Source organism: Centropristis striata, chromosome 17 (genome assembly GCF_030273125.1).
Source record: "Centropristis striata isolate RG_2023a ecotype Rhode Island chromosome 17, C.striata_1.0, whole genome shotgun sequence".
Taxonomy (NCBI): domain Eukaryota; kingdom Metazoa; phylum Chordata; class Actinopteri; order Perciformes; family Serranidae; genus Centropristis; species Centropristis striata.
This window is the reverse complement of record NC_081533.1, coordinates 29,303,442-29,325,427: the sequence shown is the minus strand read 5'-3', so window position 1 is coordinate 29,325,427 and position 21,986 is coordinate 29,303,442. Positions and strand designations below refer to the sequence as shown.

The following is a 21,986-nucleotide window of genomic DNA, read 5'->3' as shown; positions in this document are numbered from 1 at the left end:
TTCCTTTTTGTATCCAGTTCCAGTGCTTAAGCATTGGATGTTTCCATCTTGTGTATGCGCAGGTCAAGTAGTTATACCAACAAAGTCACCATGGGAGGCTGTGGCTCGTATGGTAGAGCGGTTGCCCACAGAACGGGTTGGAGGGTTGGTGGTTCGATCCCTAAACATGGCAGCCTGCATGTCGAAGAATCCTTGGGCAAGATACTGAACCCCAAATGGCCCAATGATGCTGTCATTGGTGTATGAATGAATTCCCAATGGTGGCAGGTGGCACCAGTGTGCCCTGGTAGCCTCTGCCAGGAATATGAATGTGTGTGTGAATGGGTGAATGAGCGCAGTCTGTAGTGTAAAGCGCTTCGGATAAAAGCGCTATATAAGTGCACTCCATTTACCATTTACCATTACAATGAGACCAAACAAAATATGCATCAACATAAAAAAGGAACCATGTGGCCATTAGAGAAAGGAAAACAGCAGCCAAAAAGGTTTCTTAATATTCAATGAGTCTTTGATAGATTTGGCATCACTGGTCGGTCTGATGTCCCTTGACGTCCAATCCCTTGTTGGCTGCTCTTTTCAATGAGATGCATCAACATCAACACAAATATTAAGAAACACTTGCCATCGTGTGCTGGATTGGCTGGTGATTCACAATATGCATTACCTGAATAGTCATAAATGAGCTGATAAATATTGGTAAACAGTAATAATCAGTCCGTCCCTACTCCTTGCTGCTCCACTGGATGTGCTCTGTGGACACCTACTGTTTAGCTGTAAAGCAGGGGTGTCAAACTCAAATACACAATACAACATTTTTAACTTGAATAAAATCGCGGCCAACATTGAACAAATAAACCTTTTAATATATACCAAACATGTTTTGCTTTAACATTGAATATGGAACCAGCAACGCTTATAAACATACAAAATATAACTAAATAGTGCAGACATGCATATCAAATTTCAAATAAAAAACACATCAATGTCATTACGGTACTTTGTTAAATAAAAATTAAATAAAAATCGTATGCCTTTTCGATTTGCATCCCTCTGATTTAAATATCAAAATAAACTTTTTCAACAGGTTAACAAATTCTGCCTTTCTTTTCGCCATTTTTGGGAAGGGGTAGCTCGAAGACAGCTCTAGCTTGAGGTTGCTATGACGACTGTCACAGAGGAGGGCGTTTCTGGGTCCTGTCCTGATTGACGCGCCAAAACAACAGCAGGGCATTGTGGGATTTGTGGGATTTGTAGTATTAGCGGTAAATGCCCCGTATAATACCGGCGGGTCAGCTTTTATAGTACAATAATTATATAATAATTTGGTATTGCCTCGCTAAAATTACACTGCGTTTGACACCCCTGCTGTAAAGTATAGTTCTTGAAGATGAACTTGTTGCTCCAAGACCCTTTAACAGTCATGGCTAAATGTTTGTTTCTTTTGTGCTTGTATCTCCTCCCAGTGATGCCAAGTGTGGTAAGATCCAATGCCACAGTGCTGCCAAGAAGCCCAAAGGCACCAACGCTGTGTCCATCGACACCACCATCAAGACAGACGGCATCGAGGTGAAGTGCCGCGGCACCTATGTGTACAGCACCCAGGACGGCCAGGGAGACCTGCCGGACCCCGGCCTCGTCATGACCGGCACCAAGTGTGGAGAGGGCAAGGTATGTCCACATCGGCTGGGCCTTAGAGAATCAATTAATATAATTAATAGGATGTACATATATATATTAGGGCCGGGACTCGATTAAAAAAAAAATCTAATTAATTATAGGCTTTGTAATTAATTAATCGAAATTAATCGCATTTTAATCGCATATAAATATTTGACCTGAGAACAGTGAGAAGTCATTTTTTTCACATGGATTTTTAGTATACCATTGAATAATGACTGAATACATAAGCTTAAGCAACAAAAATATTGTTTATTTTTGTTCAAGTCCAACAGACCAGTGCAATTTTTGCCATTAAGTGTAGCAATAGCATATTTATAAATATAGCACATTTCATAAATCCAGGTAGCCTATAGGTAGGTAGACCTTCTGTAAAATAGAATACTTTGGTTTTTTAAGTAAAACACAATCCACGCTAGCTACCACACTAGCCGCTAGCTGCTATATGTTTAGCATTGAGGTGATCTGGTGCTCCAGTATAATCGGTCCGCCTGAAACTCATCCAGTGAGAAACGTTCCGCGGTGCAAAAATAAGCGCGATTAAAAAACGTGTTAATTTTTGTGTAATGAATTAATCTTAATTAACGAGTTAAATTCCCGGTTGTGAACGATAAACCGATGCGACCGGATATTCGGTTTAACAAGTGAGAGATACGGCTGCGTCGGTAGCAGCCTCCTCAATCGATACAAATCAGCCATGAATTCCTAGATGAATCAGTTGTAGAGTCATGGATCGGTATCGCCAGACTTGGAATCGGTTGGCGGCTTCACACACTTACAGTTTGCGTCAGCATCTCTAAAACAAGGCGAAAGCTGACGTGAATAACAACCTGCACTGTGTTTTTATACTGTGAACTGTGTCCTGCTCAGGGTCATGGGAATGCCTTTATATTATATTATTTTTTATTAGCCCTTTTATTAGCATTATTTGCGTCTGTGTATAGATGATCCTGGTGATAAATTCATTATTTAATATTCCAGAACATGATTGTGTCGCTGGACACCGGCCAATGTTTTATTAGGTTAGATGATGAAGGTAAAATGTAAATGATGTCACTCAGATTAAACCTGCACTCAGCAATGATCAGCCTCACGTGGGACGGATGAAAATGACAAACGATGTAAAAGTGTTTCATGCTGACAGACAGACTCCACTGTTTTTTTTACTTTAATAGTAAAATAATAAATCTGAACGAGGGAAGTAACAGATCATGAAAGGAAAATATTATATTATTATAAATGTAGAAAGATGTTTGTGGTCTTTTTGTTTTTCATACCAACAATAAAAACAGATTTTTAACTCCATGGGGAATCAGAAGATAAATGAAATATAAAACTTGTGAGTGACACACTATAAAATATCTACAACAAATATTAACCGTAGAATCAAATAAAAAAAAACGTATTGAATCGGTTTGTAATAAAAGTATATTGTTTCTGTGTATCTAGATGCGAATCCAATCATTTCTCACAGAGAGATGTGCAACCCTAAAATATATATATATATATATATACACACACACACACACACACACACATTCTTGTACTTCTATCTTTGTGAGGACCCTCATTGTAATAGTGGATTTCCTATCAAGGTTATAATAGTTTTGGATTTTTCATTAGTTTTAGTTTTAATTTTGGTCATTTGGTCATTTTGTGTCTTTTTTTTGTCATTTTGTGTCTTTTTTGTCATTTTGTGTCTTTTTTCTGTCATTTTGTGTCTTCTTTTTTTTTTGGTCATTTTGTGCCTTTTTTGGTCATTTTGTGTCTTTTTTTTATTTTATTTTGTGTCTTTTTTTTGGTCATTTTGTGTGAGACCGGCCGAAATGTCCCCACTTTGCAAAAAAGTCCTCACTCTGTTGGTCAAAAACGTGTTCTGGTCCTCACTATGTAGGAAGGACAAGAACACACACACACACACACACACAGACATATGCAGTACTGTGCAAAAGTCTTAAGCAAGTGTGAAGAATTGATGCTGGTTTGAAGGCCAATATTAATTTGATTTAGATTTTTCTTCTGTTCACTCACTTTGCATTTTATTAATTAATAAAAATAAACTATTAAAATGTCTATTTTTGAAAGCATTCCTATTGTACAGGATTTTTTCACACCTAAAAACACCAAATACTTTTGCACAGTCCTGTATGTTTACAGCCAATCAGTTACTGTGGTGTGTGAAACAGTTTAAACAGTGAACTGTGAGTGAGATTTCTCCTGCACCACAGCATGGGATGACCATAAGGTTAACAGGGTTTATTGATCAATACCAGCAACTTTCATATCTGGACCCCTGCCCAGAACATAAACACAGCTGCCTGGTATCTGGAACTGACTTGAGATTATAGATAAGATGGCAGCACAGCATATCTCAGTCACAAAGGATTTGTGTTCTCAAGCCAAAAGAACAAACAGCAAGCAGTGTTTCTGTTCCACTCTCTGCACAAGACATTTCTTTTGGATCTCTCCTCACATTTCTTGGTTTACATCTTTCTACCTTGGTCCTGTTTGTAAAGGCCATTATAGCTCAAGGGTGAGGAGACAGTCAGACACAAGTTCCTGTTAAAGTGACAGGTTAAAGTGTGTTTACATGCTGGTAAGGTCACGTAGCACTGTAGCTGTGGTTACGGGTCCTGGTTGGCGAGGTACCTGGAGGTCCTGAGGCTAACAAATCTATAATTGAATCTTTTGTCTCTTCTTGCTCGGTTTTATTATCAAAGAGCAGAGAACAAACATTCAGTCTTTTCATTTTTAGCTGTGTCTGGTTGTTGCTTTCGCAGGTTAAAATGATAAAGATCAGCAGGATTATATCAGATGTATCTGATTAATGTTAACTGCATAAGTAAAGCTTGGAATAGACCTAAAGGCTAGCCGAAACTTTTTGAAAAAGATGTTACATGTCCATGTATATGTTTATTCAAAACATATGTATATGGTACACAAACGATATATTTTAATATACAAAGACACATTTTCCTTCATTTTATTTTCGTACAACAATCAGGCGGTAACCTCCAGGTCTGAGCAGGGAGGCAAACCAGGAAGTGCCTTAAACTGCATTCTACCGAAAATTCCAGCAGGGGGCGCTAAGTTTGGCTGCAAAAAAAATCTGTCTATTAATTTCAATGCAAAATGAGAAAACTTCTCACTTGATTTATCACCTCAGAATTTTTTTTAGGACAACACTATGGTCTCAATCGCTAGTAAAAAATCATCTTCAAGACAATTTGATGTTAATAGTTCTAATACTGGCCCCATTTAGAAGAAAATAGAAGATAAAGAATCGTTTCATTTGGGGCGGGGCTACCTTTGATTGACAGGTCACTAACGAGGCGAGCCGTCACCAGGAGAGAAGCAGAGCAATGCGTATCCATGGAAACGAGTCAATAAAGTTATATATAACGTTATATAGATATAAAAAAGGCCATTAAGCAGTTTGGTCTCATACCTTTGACCCTTTCACTGTATTTTCACTTAATGACAGTTTATTTGAACGTTTTTCATTAAAAAAGTCTTGTTCAGCGTTTGGTTGGACTAACAGACACTCCAAGGAGTCGCTGTTCATTTAGGTAGGTAACCTACATTTATTTTTGTTTTTTTGCTAGCCAAAATGAACATCCCAGTAAATGCTCCAGTTAATGCTAACATGAATTAGCAGCAGCTTCTCTCAGTCAGGTTGAGGTGTAGAGAGGCTGTAGTCAGTGATCAGATCCCTCTCCTCCTCCACAGTCCAAATATGGTCTGCTCTGCGTATCGGAAACAAGATGGCGACGCAAGATGGCGACGAGTGTTACGCTGAACTTGATTCTTCCAGCAGGCAGTCCACAAACCAATGGGTGACATCGCGGTCACTACGTCCATTTTTTATAAACAAGCAATAAAATGATCAGGGTTTTCTATCAATCTGCTTCATATAACCCAGTTGCTCTGCTCTGTATCAGATAACTGTTTAAGGCACTTTTCATTTTACTGATTTGGTTTGCAAGTGTGATGCTGAGTGGAATATAAATTTGCAAGTAACCCCCCCTACAGACACACAAAAATCATACAAAATAAGTTCTGAATAATGCATGTGAAATATGTATGTATGAAAGCACACACACACACACACACACACACACACACACAAGTACCTGCAGTCCCATCTACTCCACCAGTAAATTCTATTTCTCCGTCCGTCTATATTGCTTTCCCTCTGCAGCACATTCCAGTCACTTGAATTCCATCTCAGCTATTGTGCGGGCCCACTGAAAGGGCTCAATAGCGCTGCATGAGTAATATATTATAAATAGGCAGCAGAGAATATTGTCTGCCATCCAGCATGATGAATTTTGAGTCATCAAATTGAATGGGCCTTTTCTCAGGAATAAATGCATACATAGCACAAAGCTGCTGCTTCTAATCACACAGTCACACATTAACCTGCACTAAATTGATTCCTGTGCTAACAATAGTAAAGCAACGACAACAGGCACAGCAGCTGATATAGTATGCAAATATTAATATTAGTGCTGATAATACTAGCATTTAGCATTGTGGGGAAACATGCGTATTTAACTTCGGGATTTAGACTGAAGATAATTATTATTAAACATTATTCTCACTACCTGAACTCACATTACAAATAGATATAGACCTATACAGAACATTAAGAATTGCAGCTATGAAACAGGCAACAAACAACTAGTATTTATCTGAATATAGATATGTATTTATGAGATAGTCCTGAATATATATCTAAGTGTATTCATGAATCTACTCTTTTTCAAGTTTTCAATAAAAAGTAAAGTTATTCACTAAATAATATATACATTTTGCAGAAATGCTATAAGTATAAAGGATATAATATGTAAACAATTGTAAAATAAATTGAAGATACAAACAAGGCATCAACCAGTTTAGCATATGAGATAAACATAAAAAACATAACCTGAATACTTGTGTCTTTATTTGGACTTGGACTGACTTGATATCCACCTCAAACCCAAATATTTAAGAAAATTATAATTAAGAACTAGGCCTGTAAACAGGACTGAACGGGACCGAGCCGAGTGGAGCCGTCAGCGGAGGCCACGTCGGGCGCGGCGCTGTAGGCTCAGTCCCTATGCGTCCCAACTGGCGTGTAGTCCTACCACTGTGCTCGGGGTAGGTGTAAAACATGTTACTTGCTGTTGCCAGCAGGGGGCGCTATGACTGTGTGTCACTATTGACACGTGGGTGTGTTCCGGGCTGGACCCTAATCACGTGTGTGAAATTTGGGACAGATTGGACAAGATATTGTTAAGTTATCCAGTCTGGTGTTAGATGGCGAGACGCCATATTTTGCCGGCATGTCACGGCCACACATTGTGAATGTTAGTAAAGGTCTTGATAAGTTGTGTTCCCCAAGGCCTTGTGATGGTACAGACCAAGTTTGAAGTCAATGGGATTAAATCTGTTGGAGGAGTTATGTAAAGTATGGCAGGTGGTCATTTTATGAAAGGGGGCGTGGATAAAGCATAAGGGGCGGGGCTTGATGAAAGATGTTTTTTTTAGAAGTGTTAAGGACTGGACTCTGATGAAGCATGAGAAGTTTGGGGCAGATGGGACAAAGTATGTAAAAGTTATAACAATCTCGTGTTTTATGGCAAGACGCCATATTTTGCCGCCATGCCACACCCACATAGTGTGACTGGCGGTAAAGCTTTCAATAACTTTTGATCCCAAAGGCCTTGTGATGCTATTTACCAAGTTTGAAGAGAATTGGGTAAAATCTGTAGGAGGAGTTTGTTAAAGTTAGTTGAACTTATATACTGACTGTTATTGGGCAGTACGAGCTTTGAGGTATATGTACATTGCAAGCGGCAACCTCCAGGTCTGATCAGGGAGGCAAACCAGGAAGTGCCTTAAGCTGCATTTTACCAAAAATTCCAGCAGGGGGCGCTTAGTGTGGCTGCAAAAACATTTCTGTCCATTCATTTCAAAGCAAAATGAGAAAACTTCTCACTTGATTTATTACCTCAGAATTTTTTTTATGACAACACTATAGTCTCAATCGCTGATAAAAAATCTTCTTCAAAACAATTTGATGTTAATAGTTCAAATAATGGCCCCATTTAGAAGAAAGTGGAAGATAAAGAATCATATGATTTGGGGCGTGGCTACCTTTGATTGACAGGTCACTAACAAGGCGAGCCGTCATCAGGAGAGAAGCAGAACAATGCGTATCCACGGCAACGTGTCAATAAAGTTATATATAACATTATATAGATATACAAAAGAACGTTTACCGGTTTGGTCTCAGAACTTTGACCCTGTCACTGTATTTTCACTTAAGTGACGAGTGTAAAGCTGAACTCGATGCTTCCAACGGGCAGTCCACAAACCAATGGGTGAAGTCTATACCAATGGGTATAAAGTCTATGGTACATTGTCAGTTTGATAATGTTTTGCTAAGTAGTTTGAACTTCTTTCTGTCAGTAGCTTTAGTTGACCAAACGAGATTTATCCCTCGGGTAGCTTTACTGTAGCTTGCAAAGCTCTGCTTTCAAAGTAGCTTCTGATTATAACCAGGTGAAGAATTGTAGTCATCAGACATCCAGTTTTTAAATTATAAGGGAAACAAGCACAGTAAACATAAGCGGCAGCTCAGCTTGCAGCTCCTCTGGGGAGTCCTTTTGTCTGCAGGAGAAACACTGTTTTTTAAATTAAAACCACTTTATTCATGTTTTTACCACTTTTAATCACCTGATTCATTTTCTTTTAGGTGAGTAGGACACCAACACCTCTGTGGCTGTCTGTAAAAAATAAATAAATAACATAAAAAAAACCCTAAACCATGAGCACTGAAGGAATCATAGCCAGGAGAAGCAGACTGCAATGACGGCAGTGGTGAAGACAACAACTCCCACACTGCTTCACAATGTCACCAACTGTCTTTTGATATTGTTTTGATTGAGAGGTCCCTAGTAGCAGAACATAAATTATAGTTTGTTTCAATCTACTCCACCTATTCCCTATGTGTCTATCTGTTCTACCAGGATTAGAGTTACAAACTCCTTATAAAACAAAACATCACTCCAGCATCTACTGGTATATGGAAGAATATTAGAGCAGCAGTAGAGAGCAAATGAGTTCACTGAAAGCAGCCCAGTTAACATCAATACAGGCTGTAAAAACCCGTCTGTTAATGTAGTGATTTTGGAAGTGATTTAAGACAGGATACTGATCCAGGTTGTTCCAAGTAGGGGTGTGCCATATCGTATCGTTCACGATAATATCTGTATTTTTTTTTTTATGGTTAAAAAAAATGCATATCATGATATTGGCAACATTCCTACTTCTTGATTAAACTTGGTTAAAGTTGTTTTAATCACAAAAAGCTACTTACTCCCTGTTGCTAAACAAATGCAGCTTTCAAAATAAGAGCACAGTGTGTTAACAGAATCCACCACAGAATTTAGTCAAAGAAGACTGTCAAAATAAGATGCCTTAAATAAAACCTACAAGAACCTTTATTCTCCTTTACAAAATGTCATTAAAATTAGGCCTGGGACGATAACAAATTTTGCTGGACGATATATTGTCCCACAAATTATTGCCGATAAACAATATTATTGTCAACATGATAATATATCATAATAATGCACACCCTTCATTTAATTTATCATGCGATTAATTGATTTATTGATTATCGGCCCAGGCCTAATTAAAATATGCCCCAGGAACCCCTAAATGGTTATTTTTAATATTTGCTCATATTCAAGAGTCAAGAGTAAAAAAAATTGTATTTGGCAACTGTTGAGATTTGCACTTCACACTACATTTTAGATTTTAATTATTTATACAGACTAAAAAAAAAATAATATTTTCTATATCTTTTTAAGTATTTCGTAATATCGTAAAGAATATCCTTTTGCAAAAATAGCCTGAAATATCGTGATATTCTTTTAGGGCCATATTGCCCAGCCCTAGTTCCAAGGCCCAAGGGCTCCAGCACAAGACGGATCAAAGTCTGTATATGTGTGAGTGTGCTCTATAATCTTTAAAAAACCATGTGATCATTTTGCTTGTGTTTTGCTACAGGTGTGCAGAGACCGCCGATGCCAAAATGCCTCTTTTACCGAGCTGGAGACTTGCATTGCACGCTGTCACAGCAAAGGGGTAGGTACACACACACACACACACACACACACACACACACACACACACACACACACACACACACAGAATCACAAGCATAGAGAGCCATGCAACAGACTCACTTAGCTGGCGTGCACGGCTCCCTAATCTTATTGTCACACTGTGTCCTTGGGCAAAGGTAGAGCTTTGCAGCGCTGTCACAAAGACTGTCGTAAAAGGCAAGAAAATAGATGGCTAGAATACCACAACAACTGAAGTGATGAACTATTCATTGGAGCAGTACAAGCAAGCCTGAGGCAGATAAGGGGAAACATACATAGTTTATGAGTCGGTAACCAAGCTCAGGAGTGTTTGGTGCTTAAACAGTTGTTACTTTAAGAGAAGACGGGGATACAGATACAGAGAGGGGTTATTTATCACGGACTCTGACCTCTGAAATTGTTGCTGAATGGTGGAGTTTATTGATATGGTGTTGATTCTATAAATGGCCATGGATGGATGGAGAAATGGATGGATAACTTAAATATCCAGAGGGTGTGTGCAGCAGTATGGAGTCTCCAATGCCTGCTAGTGGACACCGATTACCATTTAGACAACGTGGTCTCGCAGGAATCTGTGAAATAGCCACGGATTTGCTTAACTCAAAATCCGTGGAATAGCCACGGAATCACTCAAATTTCCGTGAAACTGACACGGATTTCGCTACAATGCAAGTTAATGACAGTCATATCCCGTGTTCCAAGTCACGTGACTTTCAAGGTCCCGGCGGTCAGAACAAAAAACATGGCGGACAGTTCTCTCATTTTTAGATTTTGATCACATATCTAGCGAGAAATATATGTTTTATTTTCTAAATATTCACTCAGTGAATGTACATAATCACTTTGTATGTTGGAATAGCCACGGGATATGACTGTCATTAACTTGCATTGTAGCGAAATCCGTGTCAGTTTCACGAAAATTTTTAGTGAAAAAAACAATATTTTGACTTAGTTTCTGCATAAAAATGGATTTTGGATTATGGTCATATCCCGTGGCTATTCCAACATACAAAGTGATTATGTACATCAACTGAGTGAATATTTAGAAAATAAAACATATATTTCTCGCTAGAAATGTGATCAAAATCCATTTTTATGCAGAAACTAAGTCAAAATATTGATTTTTTTCACTAAAAATGAGAGAACTGTCCGCCATGTTTTTTGTTCTGACCGCCGGGACCTTGAAAGTCACGTGACTTGAAACACGAATAGCCACGGGATATGACTGTCATTAACTTGCATTGTAGCGAAATCCGTGTCAGTTTCACGGAAATTCGAGTGATTCCGTGGCTATTCCACGGATTTTGAGTTAAGCGAATCCGTGGCTATTTCATGGATTCCTGTCAGACCATGTTGCTTTTCCTGAACTTTGTCTCGCTGCATCAGCTATGAAATTGAATGAAAGTATTTACTGGGTAAAGTGCTCTGCTAACATCCGGTAGCAGACTTGAAGCTAATTAGCCGCTAGAGCTACAACTTTGCCAGCTCACGACTAATAACCAGCTTTAAAACAGATTTCTGAGGTATCCCAAGAAACCCATTGACTTCACCTTAATAACAACTAGAATAGAACGATATTCACTTTTCATTTAGATTTTTGACTGAGTTTTAACACTATAGGCTATATATTCCACTGATGACCCAGTGAAGTATCATTCAAACCATACCAACTAATACAGTCATCATTATGAATTTGAACTTTAATGAAACTGTAAAAGAAAGCATGGGAATGAGAATCCATCTGCTATTCCACGGATTTTGAGTTAAGCGAATCCGTGGCTATTTCACGGATTCCTGTGAGACCAGGTTCCATTTAGATGTTGATGTGGTCACTGGTGTGAAATGTAATCTCCACCACTAAGTTGTTCTGCTGTCTTCTACTGACTTGTGTCATGTCTTGTGTGGCATTTTTTAGTGTGATCACAGTCATTTGAATTTGCCTAGCAATGCTTCGTGATACAAGTAAGAGAGTCAATCAGTAAAGAGTAAGTGTGTTTACAAGTGTTGGAAAATAAAGTCTTCAGTGTCTCCACAGGGAGCTGCATGAAGTCTGAAAAATGTCCTCAAGTGATGTCAGTTTGATGTTTGAAAACGGAGGTGTGGAGTTAGCAGGATGTGAGTTTACCAGACCTCTGTCAGTCCTTATCTCTGCTGCAGGCTCCAGTTTACATTCGCCACAGCTTGAAAAACAACAATAATAATAATAATAATCATTATATTTATACAGCACTTAACAAGATAGAGGCACACAACTGTATATACGGGCAAACTGTCAGCAGTCAGTTGCATTGTCTAGTTAATGATGGGGTTTTTTTAAAACCAGCATGAGTTCGAAAATGTTATTAAAAGTCTCAATCTTTTAATGTGGTTTGAGTTTTTAGAAATGGGGCTTTATTATCTGGCTCTTCAGCCATGGTGGCTGTCACTGCTTGTGTTACTCAGTTTAATTCAAACAACACTAGTGAATTGCTGCGAGTCACAAAGGGGTGGGACCTCCAAGGGTTTTAGGTGTTTTTTTGGAAATTCTTTCTATTTTGTAGACTTTGCCCTAATTTGTTGAAGCTGATATTCAAGCGAGGGAGCATCGATGGATTTTCCAACAGACTTTAGAAGAAACCCGCCACCTTTGGTATGACCAAAACCTCCACAGTGTTGATGACTGTGTAAATTAGTGAAGTGACAACGAAGCTTCATGAACCATTTGCTTTATTTTCTGACCCCACTAGATGGAGGTCTTGGCTTAAAAAAAAAGGCTCAAGCAATTGTAATTTAGTGTGTTTTCAGCCCTTTGTTGAACAAAGAGCGCCATCTAGTGGGCTCAGAAAATAAAGAAAATGGTTCATGAAGCTTCGTTGTCACTTCACTAGTGTAAATATATAACTCAGATAGAATTGGTTGTATAGCTTACACAAGATTATTTTTATTTTTATTTTTCATGTTGGTGCTCTTTGTTTAACAAAGGGCTGAAAACACACTCAATAACCATTGCTAGAGATTTTTTTAAGCCAAGAGCTCATCTAGTGGGGTCAAAAAATAAAGCAAATGGTTCACGAAGCTTCATTGTCACTTTACTAGCAGTTACTATTATTATTTTTCATTGCTGAAGGTTTTTTCAAACTGAAGCTGCTGACATTCTTTTGTCTGCAGTGTAATATTTGTTAAGCCACAAGAAAATGACACATGCTTTTTTCCCTCCAGAATTTAACAATTGACAGTTTCCCCCTCAGCCCCTTGACTTGTTCTTCTAATTCTCAGTTCTCCAGTGTGAACACATGTGAGCCACTCTGAGACACAGACAGAAACAGATGGATTCTCATTCCCATGCTTTGTTTTACAGTTTCATTACAAAGTTCAAATTCATAATGATGACTGTATTAGTTGGTATGCTTTGAATGATATTTCACTGGGTCATCAGTGGAACATATAGCCTATAGTGTTAAAACTCAGTCAAAAATATAAATGTTAAGTGAATATCGTTCTATTCTAGTTGTTATTAAGGTGAAGACAATGGGTTTCTTGAGATACATCAGAAATGTGTTTTAAAGCTGGTTATTAGTCGTGAGCTGGCAAAGTTGTAGCTCTAGCTTACATTTGCGGCTAATTAGCTTCAAGTCTGCTACCTGATGTTAGCAGAGCACTTTACCCAGTAAATACTTATTTCATAGCTGATGCAGCAAGACAAAGTCCTGGAAAAGCAACATGGTCTGAGAGGAATCCGTGAAATAGCCACGGATTTGCTTAACTCAAAATCCGTGGAATAGCCACGGAATCACTCAAATTTCCGTGAAACTGACACGGATTTCGCTACAATGCAAGTTAATGACAGTCATATCCCGTGGCTATTCCAACATACAAAGTGATTATGTACATTCACTGAGTGAATATTTAGAAAATAAAACATATATTTCTCGCCAGAAATGTGATCAAAATCCATTTTTATGCAGAAAAATACTGATTTTTTTCACTAAAAATGAGAGAACTGTCCACCATGTTTTTTGTTCTGACCGCTGGAACCTTGAAAGTCACATGACTTGGAACAAACCAATAGGAAAAAATATCCATGGAATAGCCACGGGATATGACTGTCATTAACTTGCATTGTAGTGAAATCCGTGTCAGTTTCACGGAAATTTTAGTTATTCCGTTTGTCATCCACGGATTTTGAGTTAAGCGAATCCGTGGCTATTTCACGGATTCCTGTGAGACCAGGTTCTGGAAAAGATGTAGGAGGGAGGTAGACAAGAGCTAGAAGGGTGTGTGTAAAGTGTGTGACTCCTTAAATGTTATGTCAGAGGTTGACGTCATAAATTTTGAAATTCTGGCTAGAACATGTAAATTTATCAAGAGGTGTTCCTTTGGTATACTCTTGCAGTGAATTCACATAAGGACTGAGAGGCTTTTGTGGCCGCTAAACATGTGCAAATCAGGCAAAAACAAACTGTAATTCTCAAAGCACCCACAAAGGATGAACTGCACCTCTAACTGTGCTGCCAAGCAAATTGTGTCTCAGTGCTCTGGTTCTATTAACACATATTCAAATTAGGTAATGTGCATACATTTGCTGCAAAATCGGCCCCTTTCTATGCAAATGAGCCTCATTGCAGAAAAGGTCCAATTCATAAACTCCGCCACTAACAGCCACACACCGTTAGAGTGAAATTATTAGCGTCTGTAGAGAGCTGGTGGTAAATGAAGCGCATTATAATGACTCAAACTCCTTTATTTTTGGAGTTATTCAGGGCTTCACCACTCACAACCCACACCTCACCTTATATTCTGGCACTTGGACAACTGCAATCATGTGTAAAAAGGAGGCAAATCGTGCACAGCTTCAACATTTTATGGCTGTAATATAATTAGCACAATATCTTTAGTGCCTCTGACCTTATGACGGGCAGATAGCAGTTGCAAGTTATGCACAATTCATGGTGCTGTCAGCAGCCGCAATCCATTCTTTGTGCATTTTATACCAAAAAAAACAGCACCGGACATGTTATTTATATGCCAGGTCTGTAGCAAGAGCAGACAACAACCATGCCGTAAAAAACATTAAATCAAAAATGTTCTAAACCACTGCCCCTTAAAATTGTTCAAGATATCTTCGAGCAAATGCAGCAAGGTTGAGAATTTGAGAGATGGGAATTTTAATAATTGACTCCAAAACCACCACAGTGGAAATATAAGGACTGTATTAAACATTTATTTTGGCCATTTACTAACCTTAGAATGCCAGCCTTGTTTTCAAATTCATTAGTCATTGTAATTATTGATGGTAAAGGGAAACATATCTTCTGAAAACACACTGTAAAACCCAACTTGTTGTTTCAACTTAAATATTTGAGTGTCTATGCTGCAAAATAATTTTATGTTAAGACAGCAAAGACAATCGAGTTAACTCAATTGAATCTTGCTATTTGACTCAATATTCTAGGTTAAAATGACTTTTTGCACAAATCTTTGTTGTATTGAAAAAGAAACATTAGTTATGATAACAAACATGCAAAATTGGGTTTTACAGTGCACTTACTATGGGTGGTAATGTTAAAAAGCCAACATGCTACACAGCCGACTATTCATCTGGATAAAATAAAGGACTTCTATTAAAATGTAAATAATGAACAAGATGTATGAGTGGTTAACCTACCATTGTTATTATCAACTGCATGTATCAGCCATGTTGGTTACAAAGCTTGACCACTTTTTAGTGATTCACAGAGGAAATACAGCAGGTGTTTAATTTCAGTTGGACTGTGCTAGCCCAATGCTTTCATTTTGAAAATTATATTTCTTTATTTTTTTGCTGATCAAATCATTCATTAGCTACTTTTACACAGCCCTGCTCTATAAACTGCTCAGAGACAGAGACATGATTTGCAGATGTGACACAGGAGTTGATATTATTGTTGTTTGTTGTTGTTGTTGTTATAAATTGTGTTAATTATCATTTTGTAACTTGGATAGCAACTGTGCCACATGGCCTGCTAATTAACATTCATCAGTCTGGGAGAGCTATAGACCTTTTCCACAGTAAACATTTAGATATTTCATTGTCAGTGAATACATAGCAGCATAAGCTCACTGCTGCATCACAACCATCACAGCCACAATGCTGACAACTGAAATTAATCTAAACTTTAACCCTCTATGGTACGCATTATGATACCAGTAAGGAAAAAAATGTTTGGAGTGGGGTTTTTTTGTCTTAAAATAGACAAAATCAACATAATTTGAAGAAATTATATATATATATTTTGGAAGTTTTTGGGGTTTGTTGCTCGTAGGCAAAATTGACGGTGTTGTATTTTTTTTAACATGATTTATACATAATTTGAACATTAGTTATTCAATACACATGCGTAAAAAAATTCAGTAGCTTTAACAGGATACAATACAAAAAAATTGAAAACATAATAAAAGGAACTTTTTTAACCGGTTTCTTGTCTGAATGTTGCCTTTAGGCAACATTGTACCATTGAACCATTGACATGAATGTCTTGAACAGTCTAAATTCAGTTGCATTTTACAAGTTTCCATTATTTAATTAGAAAATAAATTGCATGAAACTATCGAAAATGAATGTTTAATCACCTATTAGTCGGAATATTTTTTTTCAGATGGAAAAGGGCCAGGAAAGTACGCTTTGAGTGCTTTTTTTGTGTCGCAAAATGGCAAAGCTGTTTCCTTTTGGGAAAGTCTGCAAAATAGGGTTTCAATATGGCCGCCTGGAGGTCATGTGACAAATTAAAGAGTTGCTATTGGTTCCCTATACTCTTCCCTCTTTTTTAAAGTATTGCATCACTCAAAAAGATGCATTGTAGAAATTTGACAGGCCAAAAATGGGTATGTTGCCTGAGGACAACACCGTACCATAGAGGGTTAAGCTTGGAATATGCTTTCTGCAGTGCTGCTGGCACAAGCTTCTCACGGCAAAAAGTAATATCCTCTTGTCTTTCACTCCGAGGGGCAAAGGCCCTGAAAGTTGTTGCAGTGCTGAGTCATGCACCTCTGGATTTTTGTAACCAGGCATCAGCTGCGCTTGTCCTTTGAATATGGATAGTTTCCAGCCCGCCAAGACCCGTGTGCGGATAAGCGGTTAAGGAGAATGAAAGAAGGGATAATAAAGTACTTTTAAAGTTACCTATTTAAATGCTTTTTAAATATGCTGTTTGGTGTGATGTCGCTTCTATTGTAAAGATTTTTTTTTATAATTATCTTGAAATAACGTGATGATAGTGTGTCCGGACGTGTGCACCACTTTTAAGGTTCCTCTGGAAACACTTCTGTTGTGTTCTGGTCTATTTGCAGCACGTTTTCTTAATGCTGCGATTGTGTTGTCAAATTGATGAAGATGTTTTCTCAATTTGCTTGTGTTTTGTGTATTTGCATGTGTGTTCTTAATTTGCAGCACTGTGAGCTCTCAGGGCCACCGTATTATTCAGTTCTGTTAGCTACTTTAGCCTAGCAGCTAGCGATAGCTCCTCTCATTCTTGCTCAGTGTGTCAAGCCAAGGTTATAATAGTTTTGGATTTTTCATTAGTTTTAGTTTTAATTTCGTTGTCAATTTTTGTTTTCAAATTCAGTTAGTTTTCAGAGTGAGTTCATTAGTTTTAATTACTTTTTATTTTTTGGAAAATGCTTAGTTTTAGTTTAGTTTTTGTTAGTTTTAGTGTTAGTTTTAGTTTTTTTGTAATGGGGTATTTGTTGGGTGCCAGATTCAATAAGGTCACAATAAATGTTTCCTTTGTCTGATCCATCTCAGCCCCAATAAGTTTATTAAGTCATAAAACCAGATGGATTAAATAGATTTAATATCAACCAAAAGAATTACGTATGGAAAAAGTTGACAAAGACGAAAACTAAGGACATTTTCACTATAATTTCAGTTAGTTTTAGTTAGTTTTGTAACCACAAAATACAGTTTCAGTTAGTTATCGTTTTTTTTAAAAACTCTCGTTTTTATTTTTATTTCAGTTAACGAAAATGTTTTTTCAATTCTAGTTTTTGTTATTTCGTTAGTTTTCGTTAACTATAATAACCTTGTGTCAAGCCAGGACATTTCCAGACTTAAACAGTGACGTAATGACGTGGCCTTCTAGCCTGCGGAAAAGCAAACAGGTTCTGAGACGGTTTACAAGTTGAACCAACTGGAAACCAGAACCAGAACCAGAACCAGAACCAGCACTAGAACTAGCATCACGTTGTCTGAAAGGTGTAGATGTCACCAAGCTTCTAGCACCACCTATTTTACTGGATAAAGTTTACTTTGTAGTGTGACCAGTTTCAAAAACATAGACATTTTTACTACAGACCAGTTTCATAGATTGCATATATTAGTTTACCCTGTTTGGCATGGCCTACTTTGTGTTTTGACCGCTCTGTTACTTGTTTTGACCCTGAGCATTTGAAGCAAACACAGTCTCAGCTATAATTTCACACCTCAGAAGTCTTGAAAGGCTCAAGCCTTTGTTTACCTCGTCTACTGTATAAGGAATGGGCTTACCGACATTGTTATTTGATTAGGATTTGAAATATTATGTGCGAGAAGGAACACCAGACATATCCTCTCCTCCTTTAATACCCTTCTCCTTCTGTCTTCACTTTTTCTTTGTTGTTTTATGTGTCTGACACTTTTTTTCTTCACTGCCCTTCGTAGAACAGGAGATGGATAATGGAAGTGGCTTTGAGTCAGGATTATTTTAAATAGACAGTTTGTCTTCTCCCAGCTTAGGGTCTTCTCCTGTGTTAGGATGTGTTTTTTAATTTAGCATTATCATATGATTCATATTGATCCTCAGGCTTTTGGAGTGGGCTGCATGTCCATGTAAATAAACAGGAATAATGAGCTGCTTCTGAGAGCACTACTGGTTTGCATCTTTTAAAAAAAAACGTACAGAGGATATTTTGATCATGGTAGATGCAGATTTAGAAAGCTGAACGATACATTATATATCAGTGATGGTGTGTTTAAAGTTCAGTCATGGCTTCTTCTCTTTGTATGATAAAGAAATGCCTTAAAAAATATGCCCTTCAAAAACTTCACAAAGAAACCCCATTAGGCCTGCTGAATCTAAAGTAAAAGAGCTATAAAAATCAGTAAACAAATGTGCAGCCATCATGTCGACCAAGTGCTAATGGGGTAAATAGGCATGTTAATCACTGATAGAATAATTACATCTCAATGTAATTGGAGCATGGCAGTATTTTCTCCTTCATTAAGGGCTGGTGAATTACACAAGATGTCTGGAGATATTAATCATGTCTAAATGCTAATCTCTAGATAAAAGTTTCTTTTCACAAGTTAAAGACAAGTTAATTAAAAAACTCTTAGAGGGGATTTTGTGCCAAATATTAAATGAAGTAAAAGGAGTTTTTTTCCTGTTCAGCTTACATTTTAGCTATTTAACCAAGTCTCAAAGGTGGCAGATTACTGGTTGTTTCTTAAAAGTCAGCTGTTGTGACATCCAAGGTACCACTCTACCATGCAAAGCGAAAGCCATATATGAAGAACATCCAGAAATGCTGCCAACTTCTCTGGGCCAGAGCTCATCTGAGATGGACTGACATGGAGTGGAAAAGATCAGATTACTTTTTGGAAATCAGGGGCATCGTGTTCTTCTGGTTAGATGGGAAAAAGACCATCCAGATGTTACCGCCGCAAAGTCCAAAAGTATCTTTATGAAGGAGCCGCCATGGGAAAATATCTTTAAATCGTCAAAAAGGAGAAAAGTGGACACGGAGTGCCCAATTTACAATTAAGAATCCGACCAGTTCCTATTTCTTCACCGAGGTAAATGGGATATCCCGTGTGCTTCCTTCCACCTTTGCCCTTTTTCCATCTCTCTACGTTTTATTTATTGTTGTCTGCTTTTTTCGGTAATTTGTTTCTGCTTCAACGTCTTAGCTTGGGGGTTTTTCTTCGTACAAATCAAAAATCGCCTACACGCACGACAAGCTGCTGCTTTACCGGTGCAGAGCGAGTGTTAACTCTGTCTGCATACTTTAGGAGATATGGAGACAGCTTTGTCACGTAAAAACAGCTGAAGTGAATGTCTGGTAGAGGAACAAAAGGGACAGGACAGTGAAAGCTTTTCTTCCTGTAGTCATTATGGAGAACGTGAGGTTCCTTGATAACGAGGTGGATGAACTGTCAGCTTCGGTGAACCAACGGCGAGCCTGCAGGGAGAATAGTTTGCTTCTCGGACTGGGAATATACTGGATAGTCTGAGGCCGCGTTCAGACTGCCAGCCAAAATACGATTTTTAGCCCATCCAGATTGGAACTGGATGGCTCTTTTGAAGTCTGAACAGTCTCAAATCATATGAAATCCGATTTTTGCAAACTGGATCGAAACCACCTTCAGGAGGTAGTTTCAGATTGCATTTGGACAGATGCGTCTCAGTCTGAACCTCCAAACACTCAGATCGGTTTTGACTGTCCGTGACATCACTCTACGTGTAGCGCCGGCAGCGCGGAGACGAGGTGTCGACCGGCAGCCGCGACCGACTCATACGCGCCCGACGGGGGCGTCCATCCGCCCGGTTTCTCCCCTGGTGATCTGAGATGTTCTGCACCTCTACTGGACAGTGATAAGGCCAATATACTGAGGTGACCTGCCTCCATCATGTTTGTTGTTGTTGTTCTTGTCGCTGTCGCAATTATATGACGATGTCAGACGCTTTGACGCCGTTACTATGGCAACCTGTCAGATCAGTCAACAATGTGGCCCAGTCTGAACAGAGCCATATCCGATTTGGACACTTGCTAAAAACAGTGTGGACAGTCAGCCCTAAAAATCGGATTTGAGTAGGAATCTGATTTGAATCAGATTCGCCTGCAGTCTGAACGCGGCCTGAGTGAACTAGCCGGCTTCCTTCTGATTCTGGCAGACAGAGGGAAACAGATTGGTAAGAAGAGAGTAGAAGGTCTTGCTGGCTTTGTTCATCCTAAATGGTATTATCCCAATCATGTTACTGTAAAGGAATGCACCCACAAACTCCTGGTGGAGGGTTTGAGACCATAATATCTACTGCCGAGTTCTCACACGCCATTGCTGTCATTGTTCCCATCCCCCATCGGCGGGCGCCAGACTTCTGGAGGTCTAAAACTGCTAGAGCTGAAGCTATGCAGTTGGATGATAATGACACTGGGCTTTATTTTTCATTTGCCCTTTATTAAGGCTGAGCCAATAACCCTCTTGAGGGCCCTGAGGCAGAAACCTCTTCTAAACCTCTTGTTCCTTGTACTCTATAAACAATGTCTATATCCTGTGTGTGTGTGTGTATGCCCTGTTGCCTTTTAGTACCTGTTGGGTATAGTTCACACAGAAGCTTTGTTATGTGCGTTTCCATTAGAATAATGGATAAAATTTACTGAAAATAATAAAGGTATGAAACCTAGGCTTGACACAAATATATGGGTGTAAATGCAGGAGTAGTTCCATGAACGTTGTGTTTTAGTTGTACACAATACTAAATATCCTTAACCGCTTATACTAACCCAGGTGGCGGGGGGCATTGGGTGAGAGGTGGGTACACCCTGGACAAGTCACCAGCCTATCACAGGGCTGACACATAGACACTCAGTATGTTTACATGGCACTTGAAAAAAATAAATTATTGCCTTAATCTGACTTTAACTGGACAACTGAAGTGCATGTAAAGGTGTTAGTCCGACTAATTTCAGAGTTCTCCAAATCCGATTAGGACACCCAGATAATGTGATTGGAATAGGATTTTCGCCGGCATGTATGACAAGACGACACATGTGTGCATGCTCCACCCCCCTACGCTGGCATATGACCCCGGAACAAAAACATCCAAGAAAGCTGGTCACATTAGCCAGTCGCATTAGCTGGTCACATTAGCCAGTCGCATTAGCTGGTCACATTAGCCAGTCGCATTAGCTGGTCACATTAGCCAGTCGCATTAGCTGGTCACATTAGCCAGTCGCAGTAGCTGGTCACATTAGCCAGTCGCAGTAGCTGGTCACATTAGCCAGTCGCATTAGCTGGTCACATTAGCCAGTCGCAGTAGCTGGTCACATTAGCCAGTCGCATTAGCTGGTCACATTAGCCAGTCGCATTAGCTGGTCACATTAGCCAGTCGCAGTAGCTGGTCACATTAGCCAGTCGCAGTAGCTGGTCACATT

At 38.8% G+C, this 21,986-nt stretch overlaps 1 protein-coding gene across 1 annotated transcript in view; it reads left to right on the top strand.

The window, feature by feature from the left end:
- adam19a (ADAM metallopeptidase domain 19a) overlaps positions 1-21,986 on the top strand; it is a 266,100-nt gene that overhangs the window by 220,244 nt on the left and 23,870 nt on the right. The window contains exons 16-17 of the mRNA XM_059354555.1: positions 1,464-1,668; positions 9,742-9,819. Of these exons, the coding sequence (XP_059210538.1) occupies positions 1,464-1,668; positions 9,742-9,819 (283 nt within the window). The remainder of the gene's footprint in view (positions 1-1,463; positions 1,669-9,741; positions 9,820-21,986) is intronic.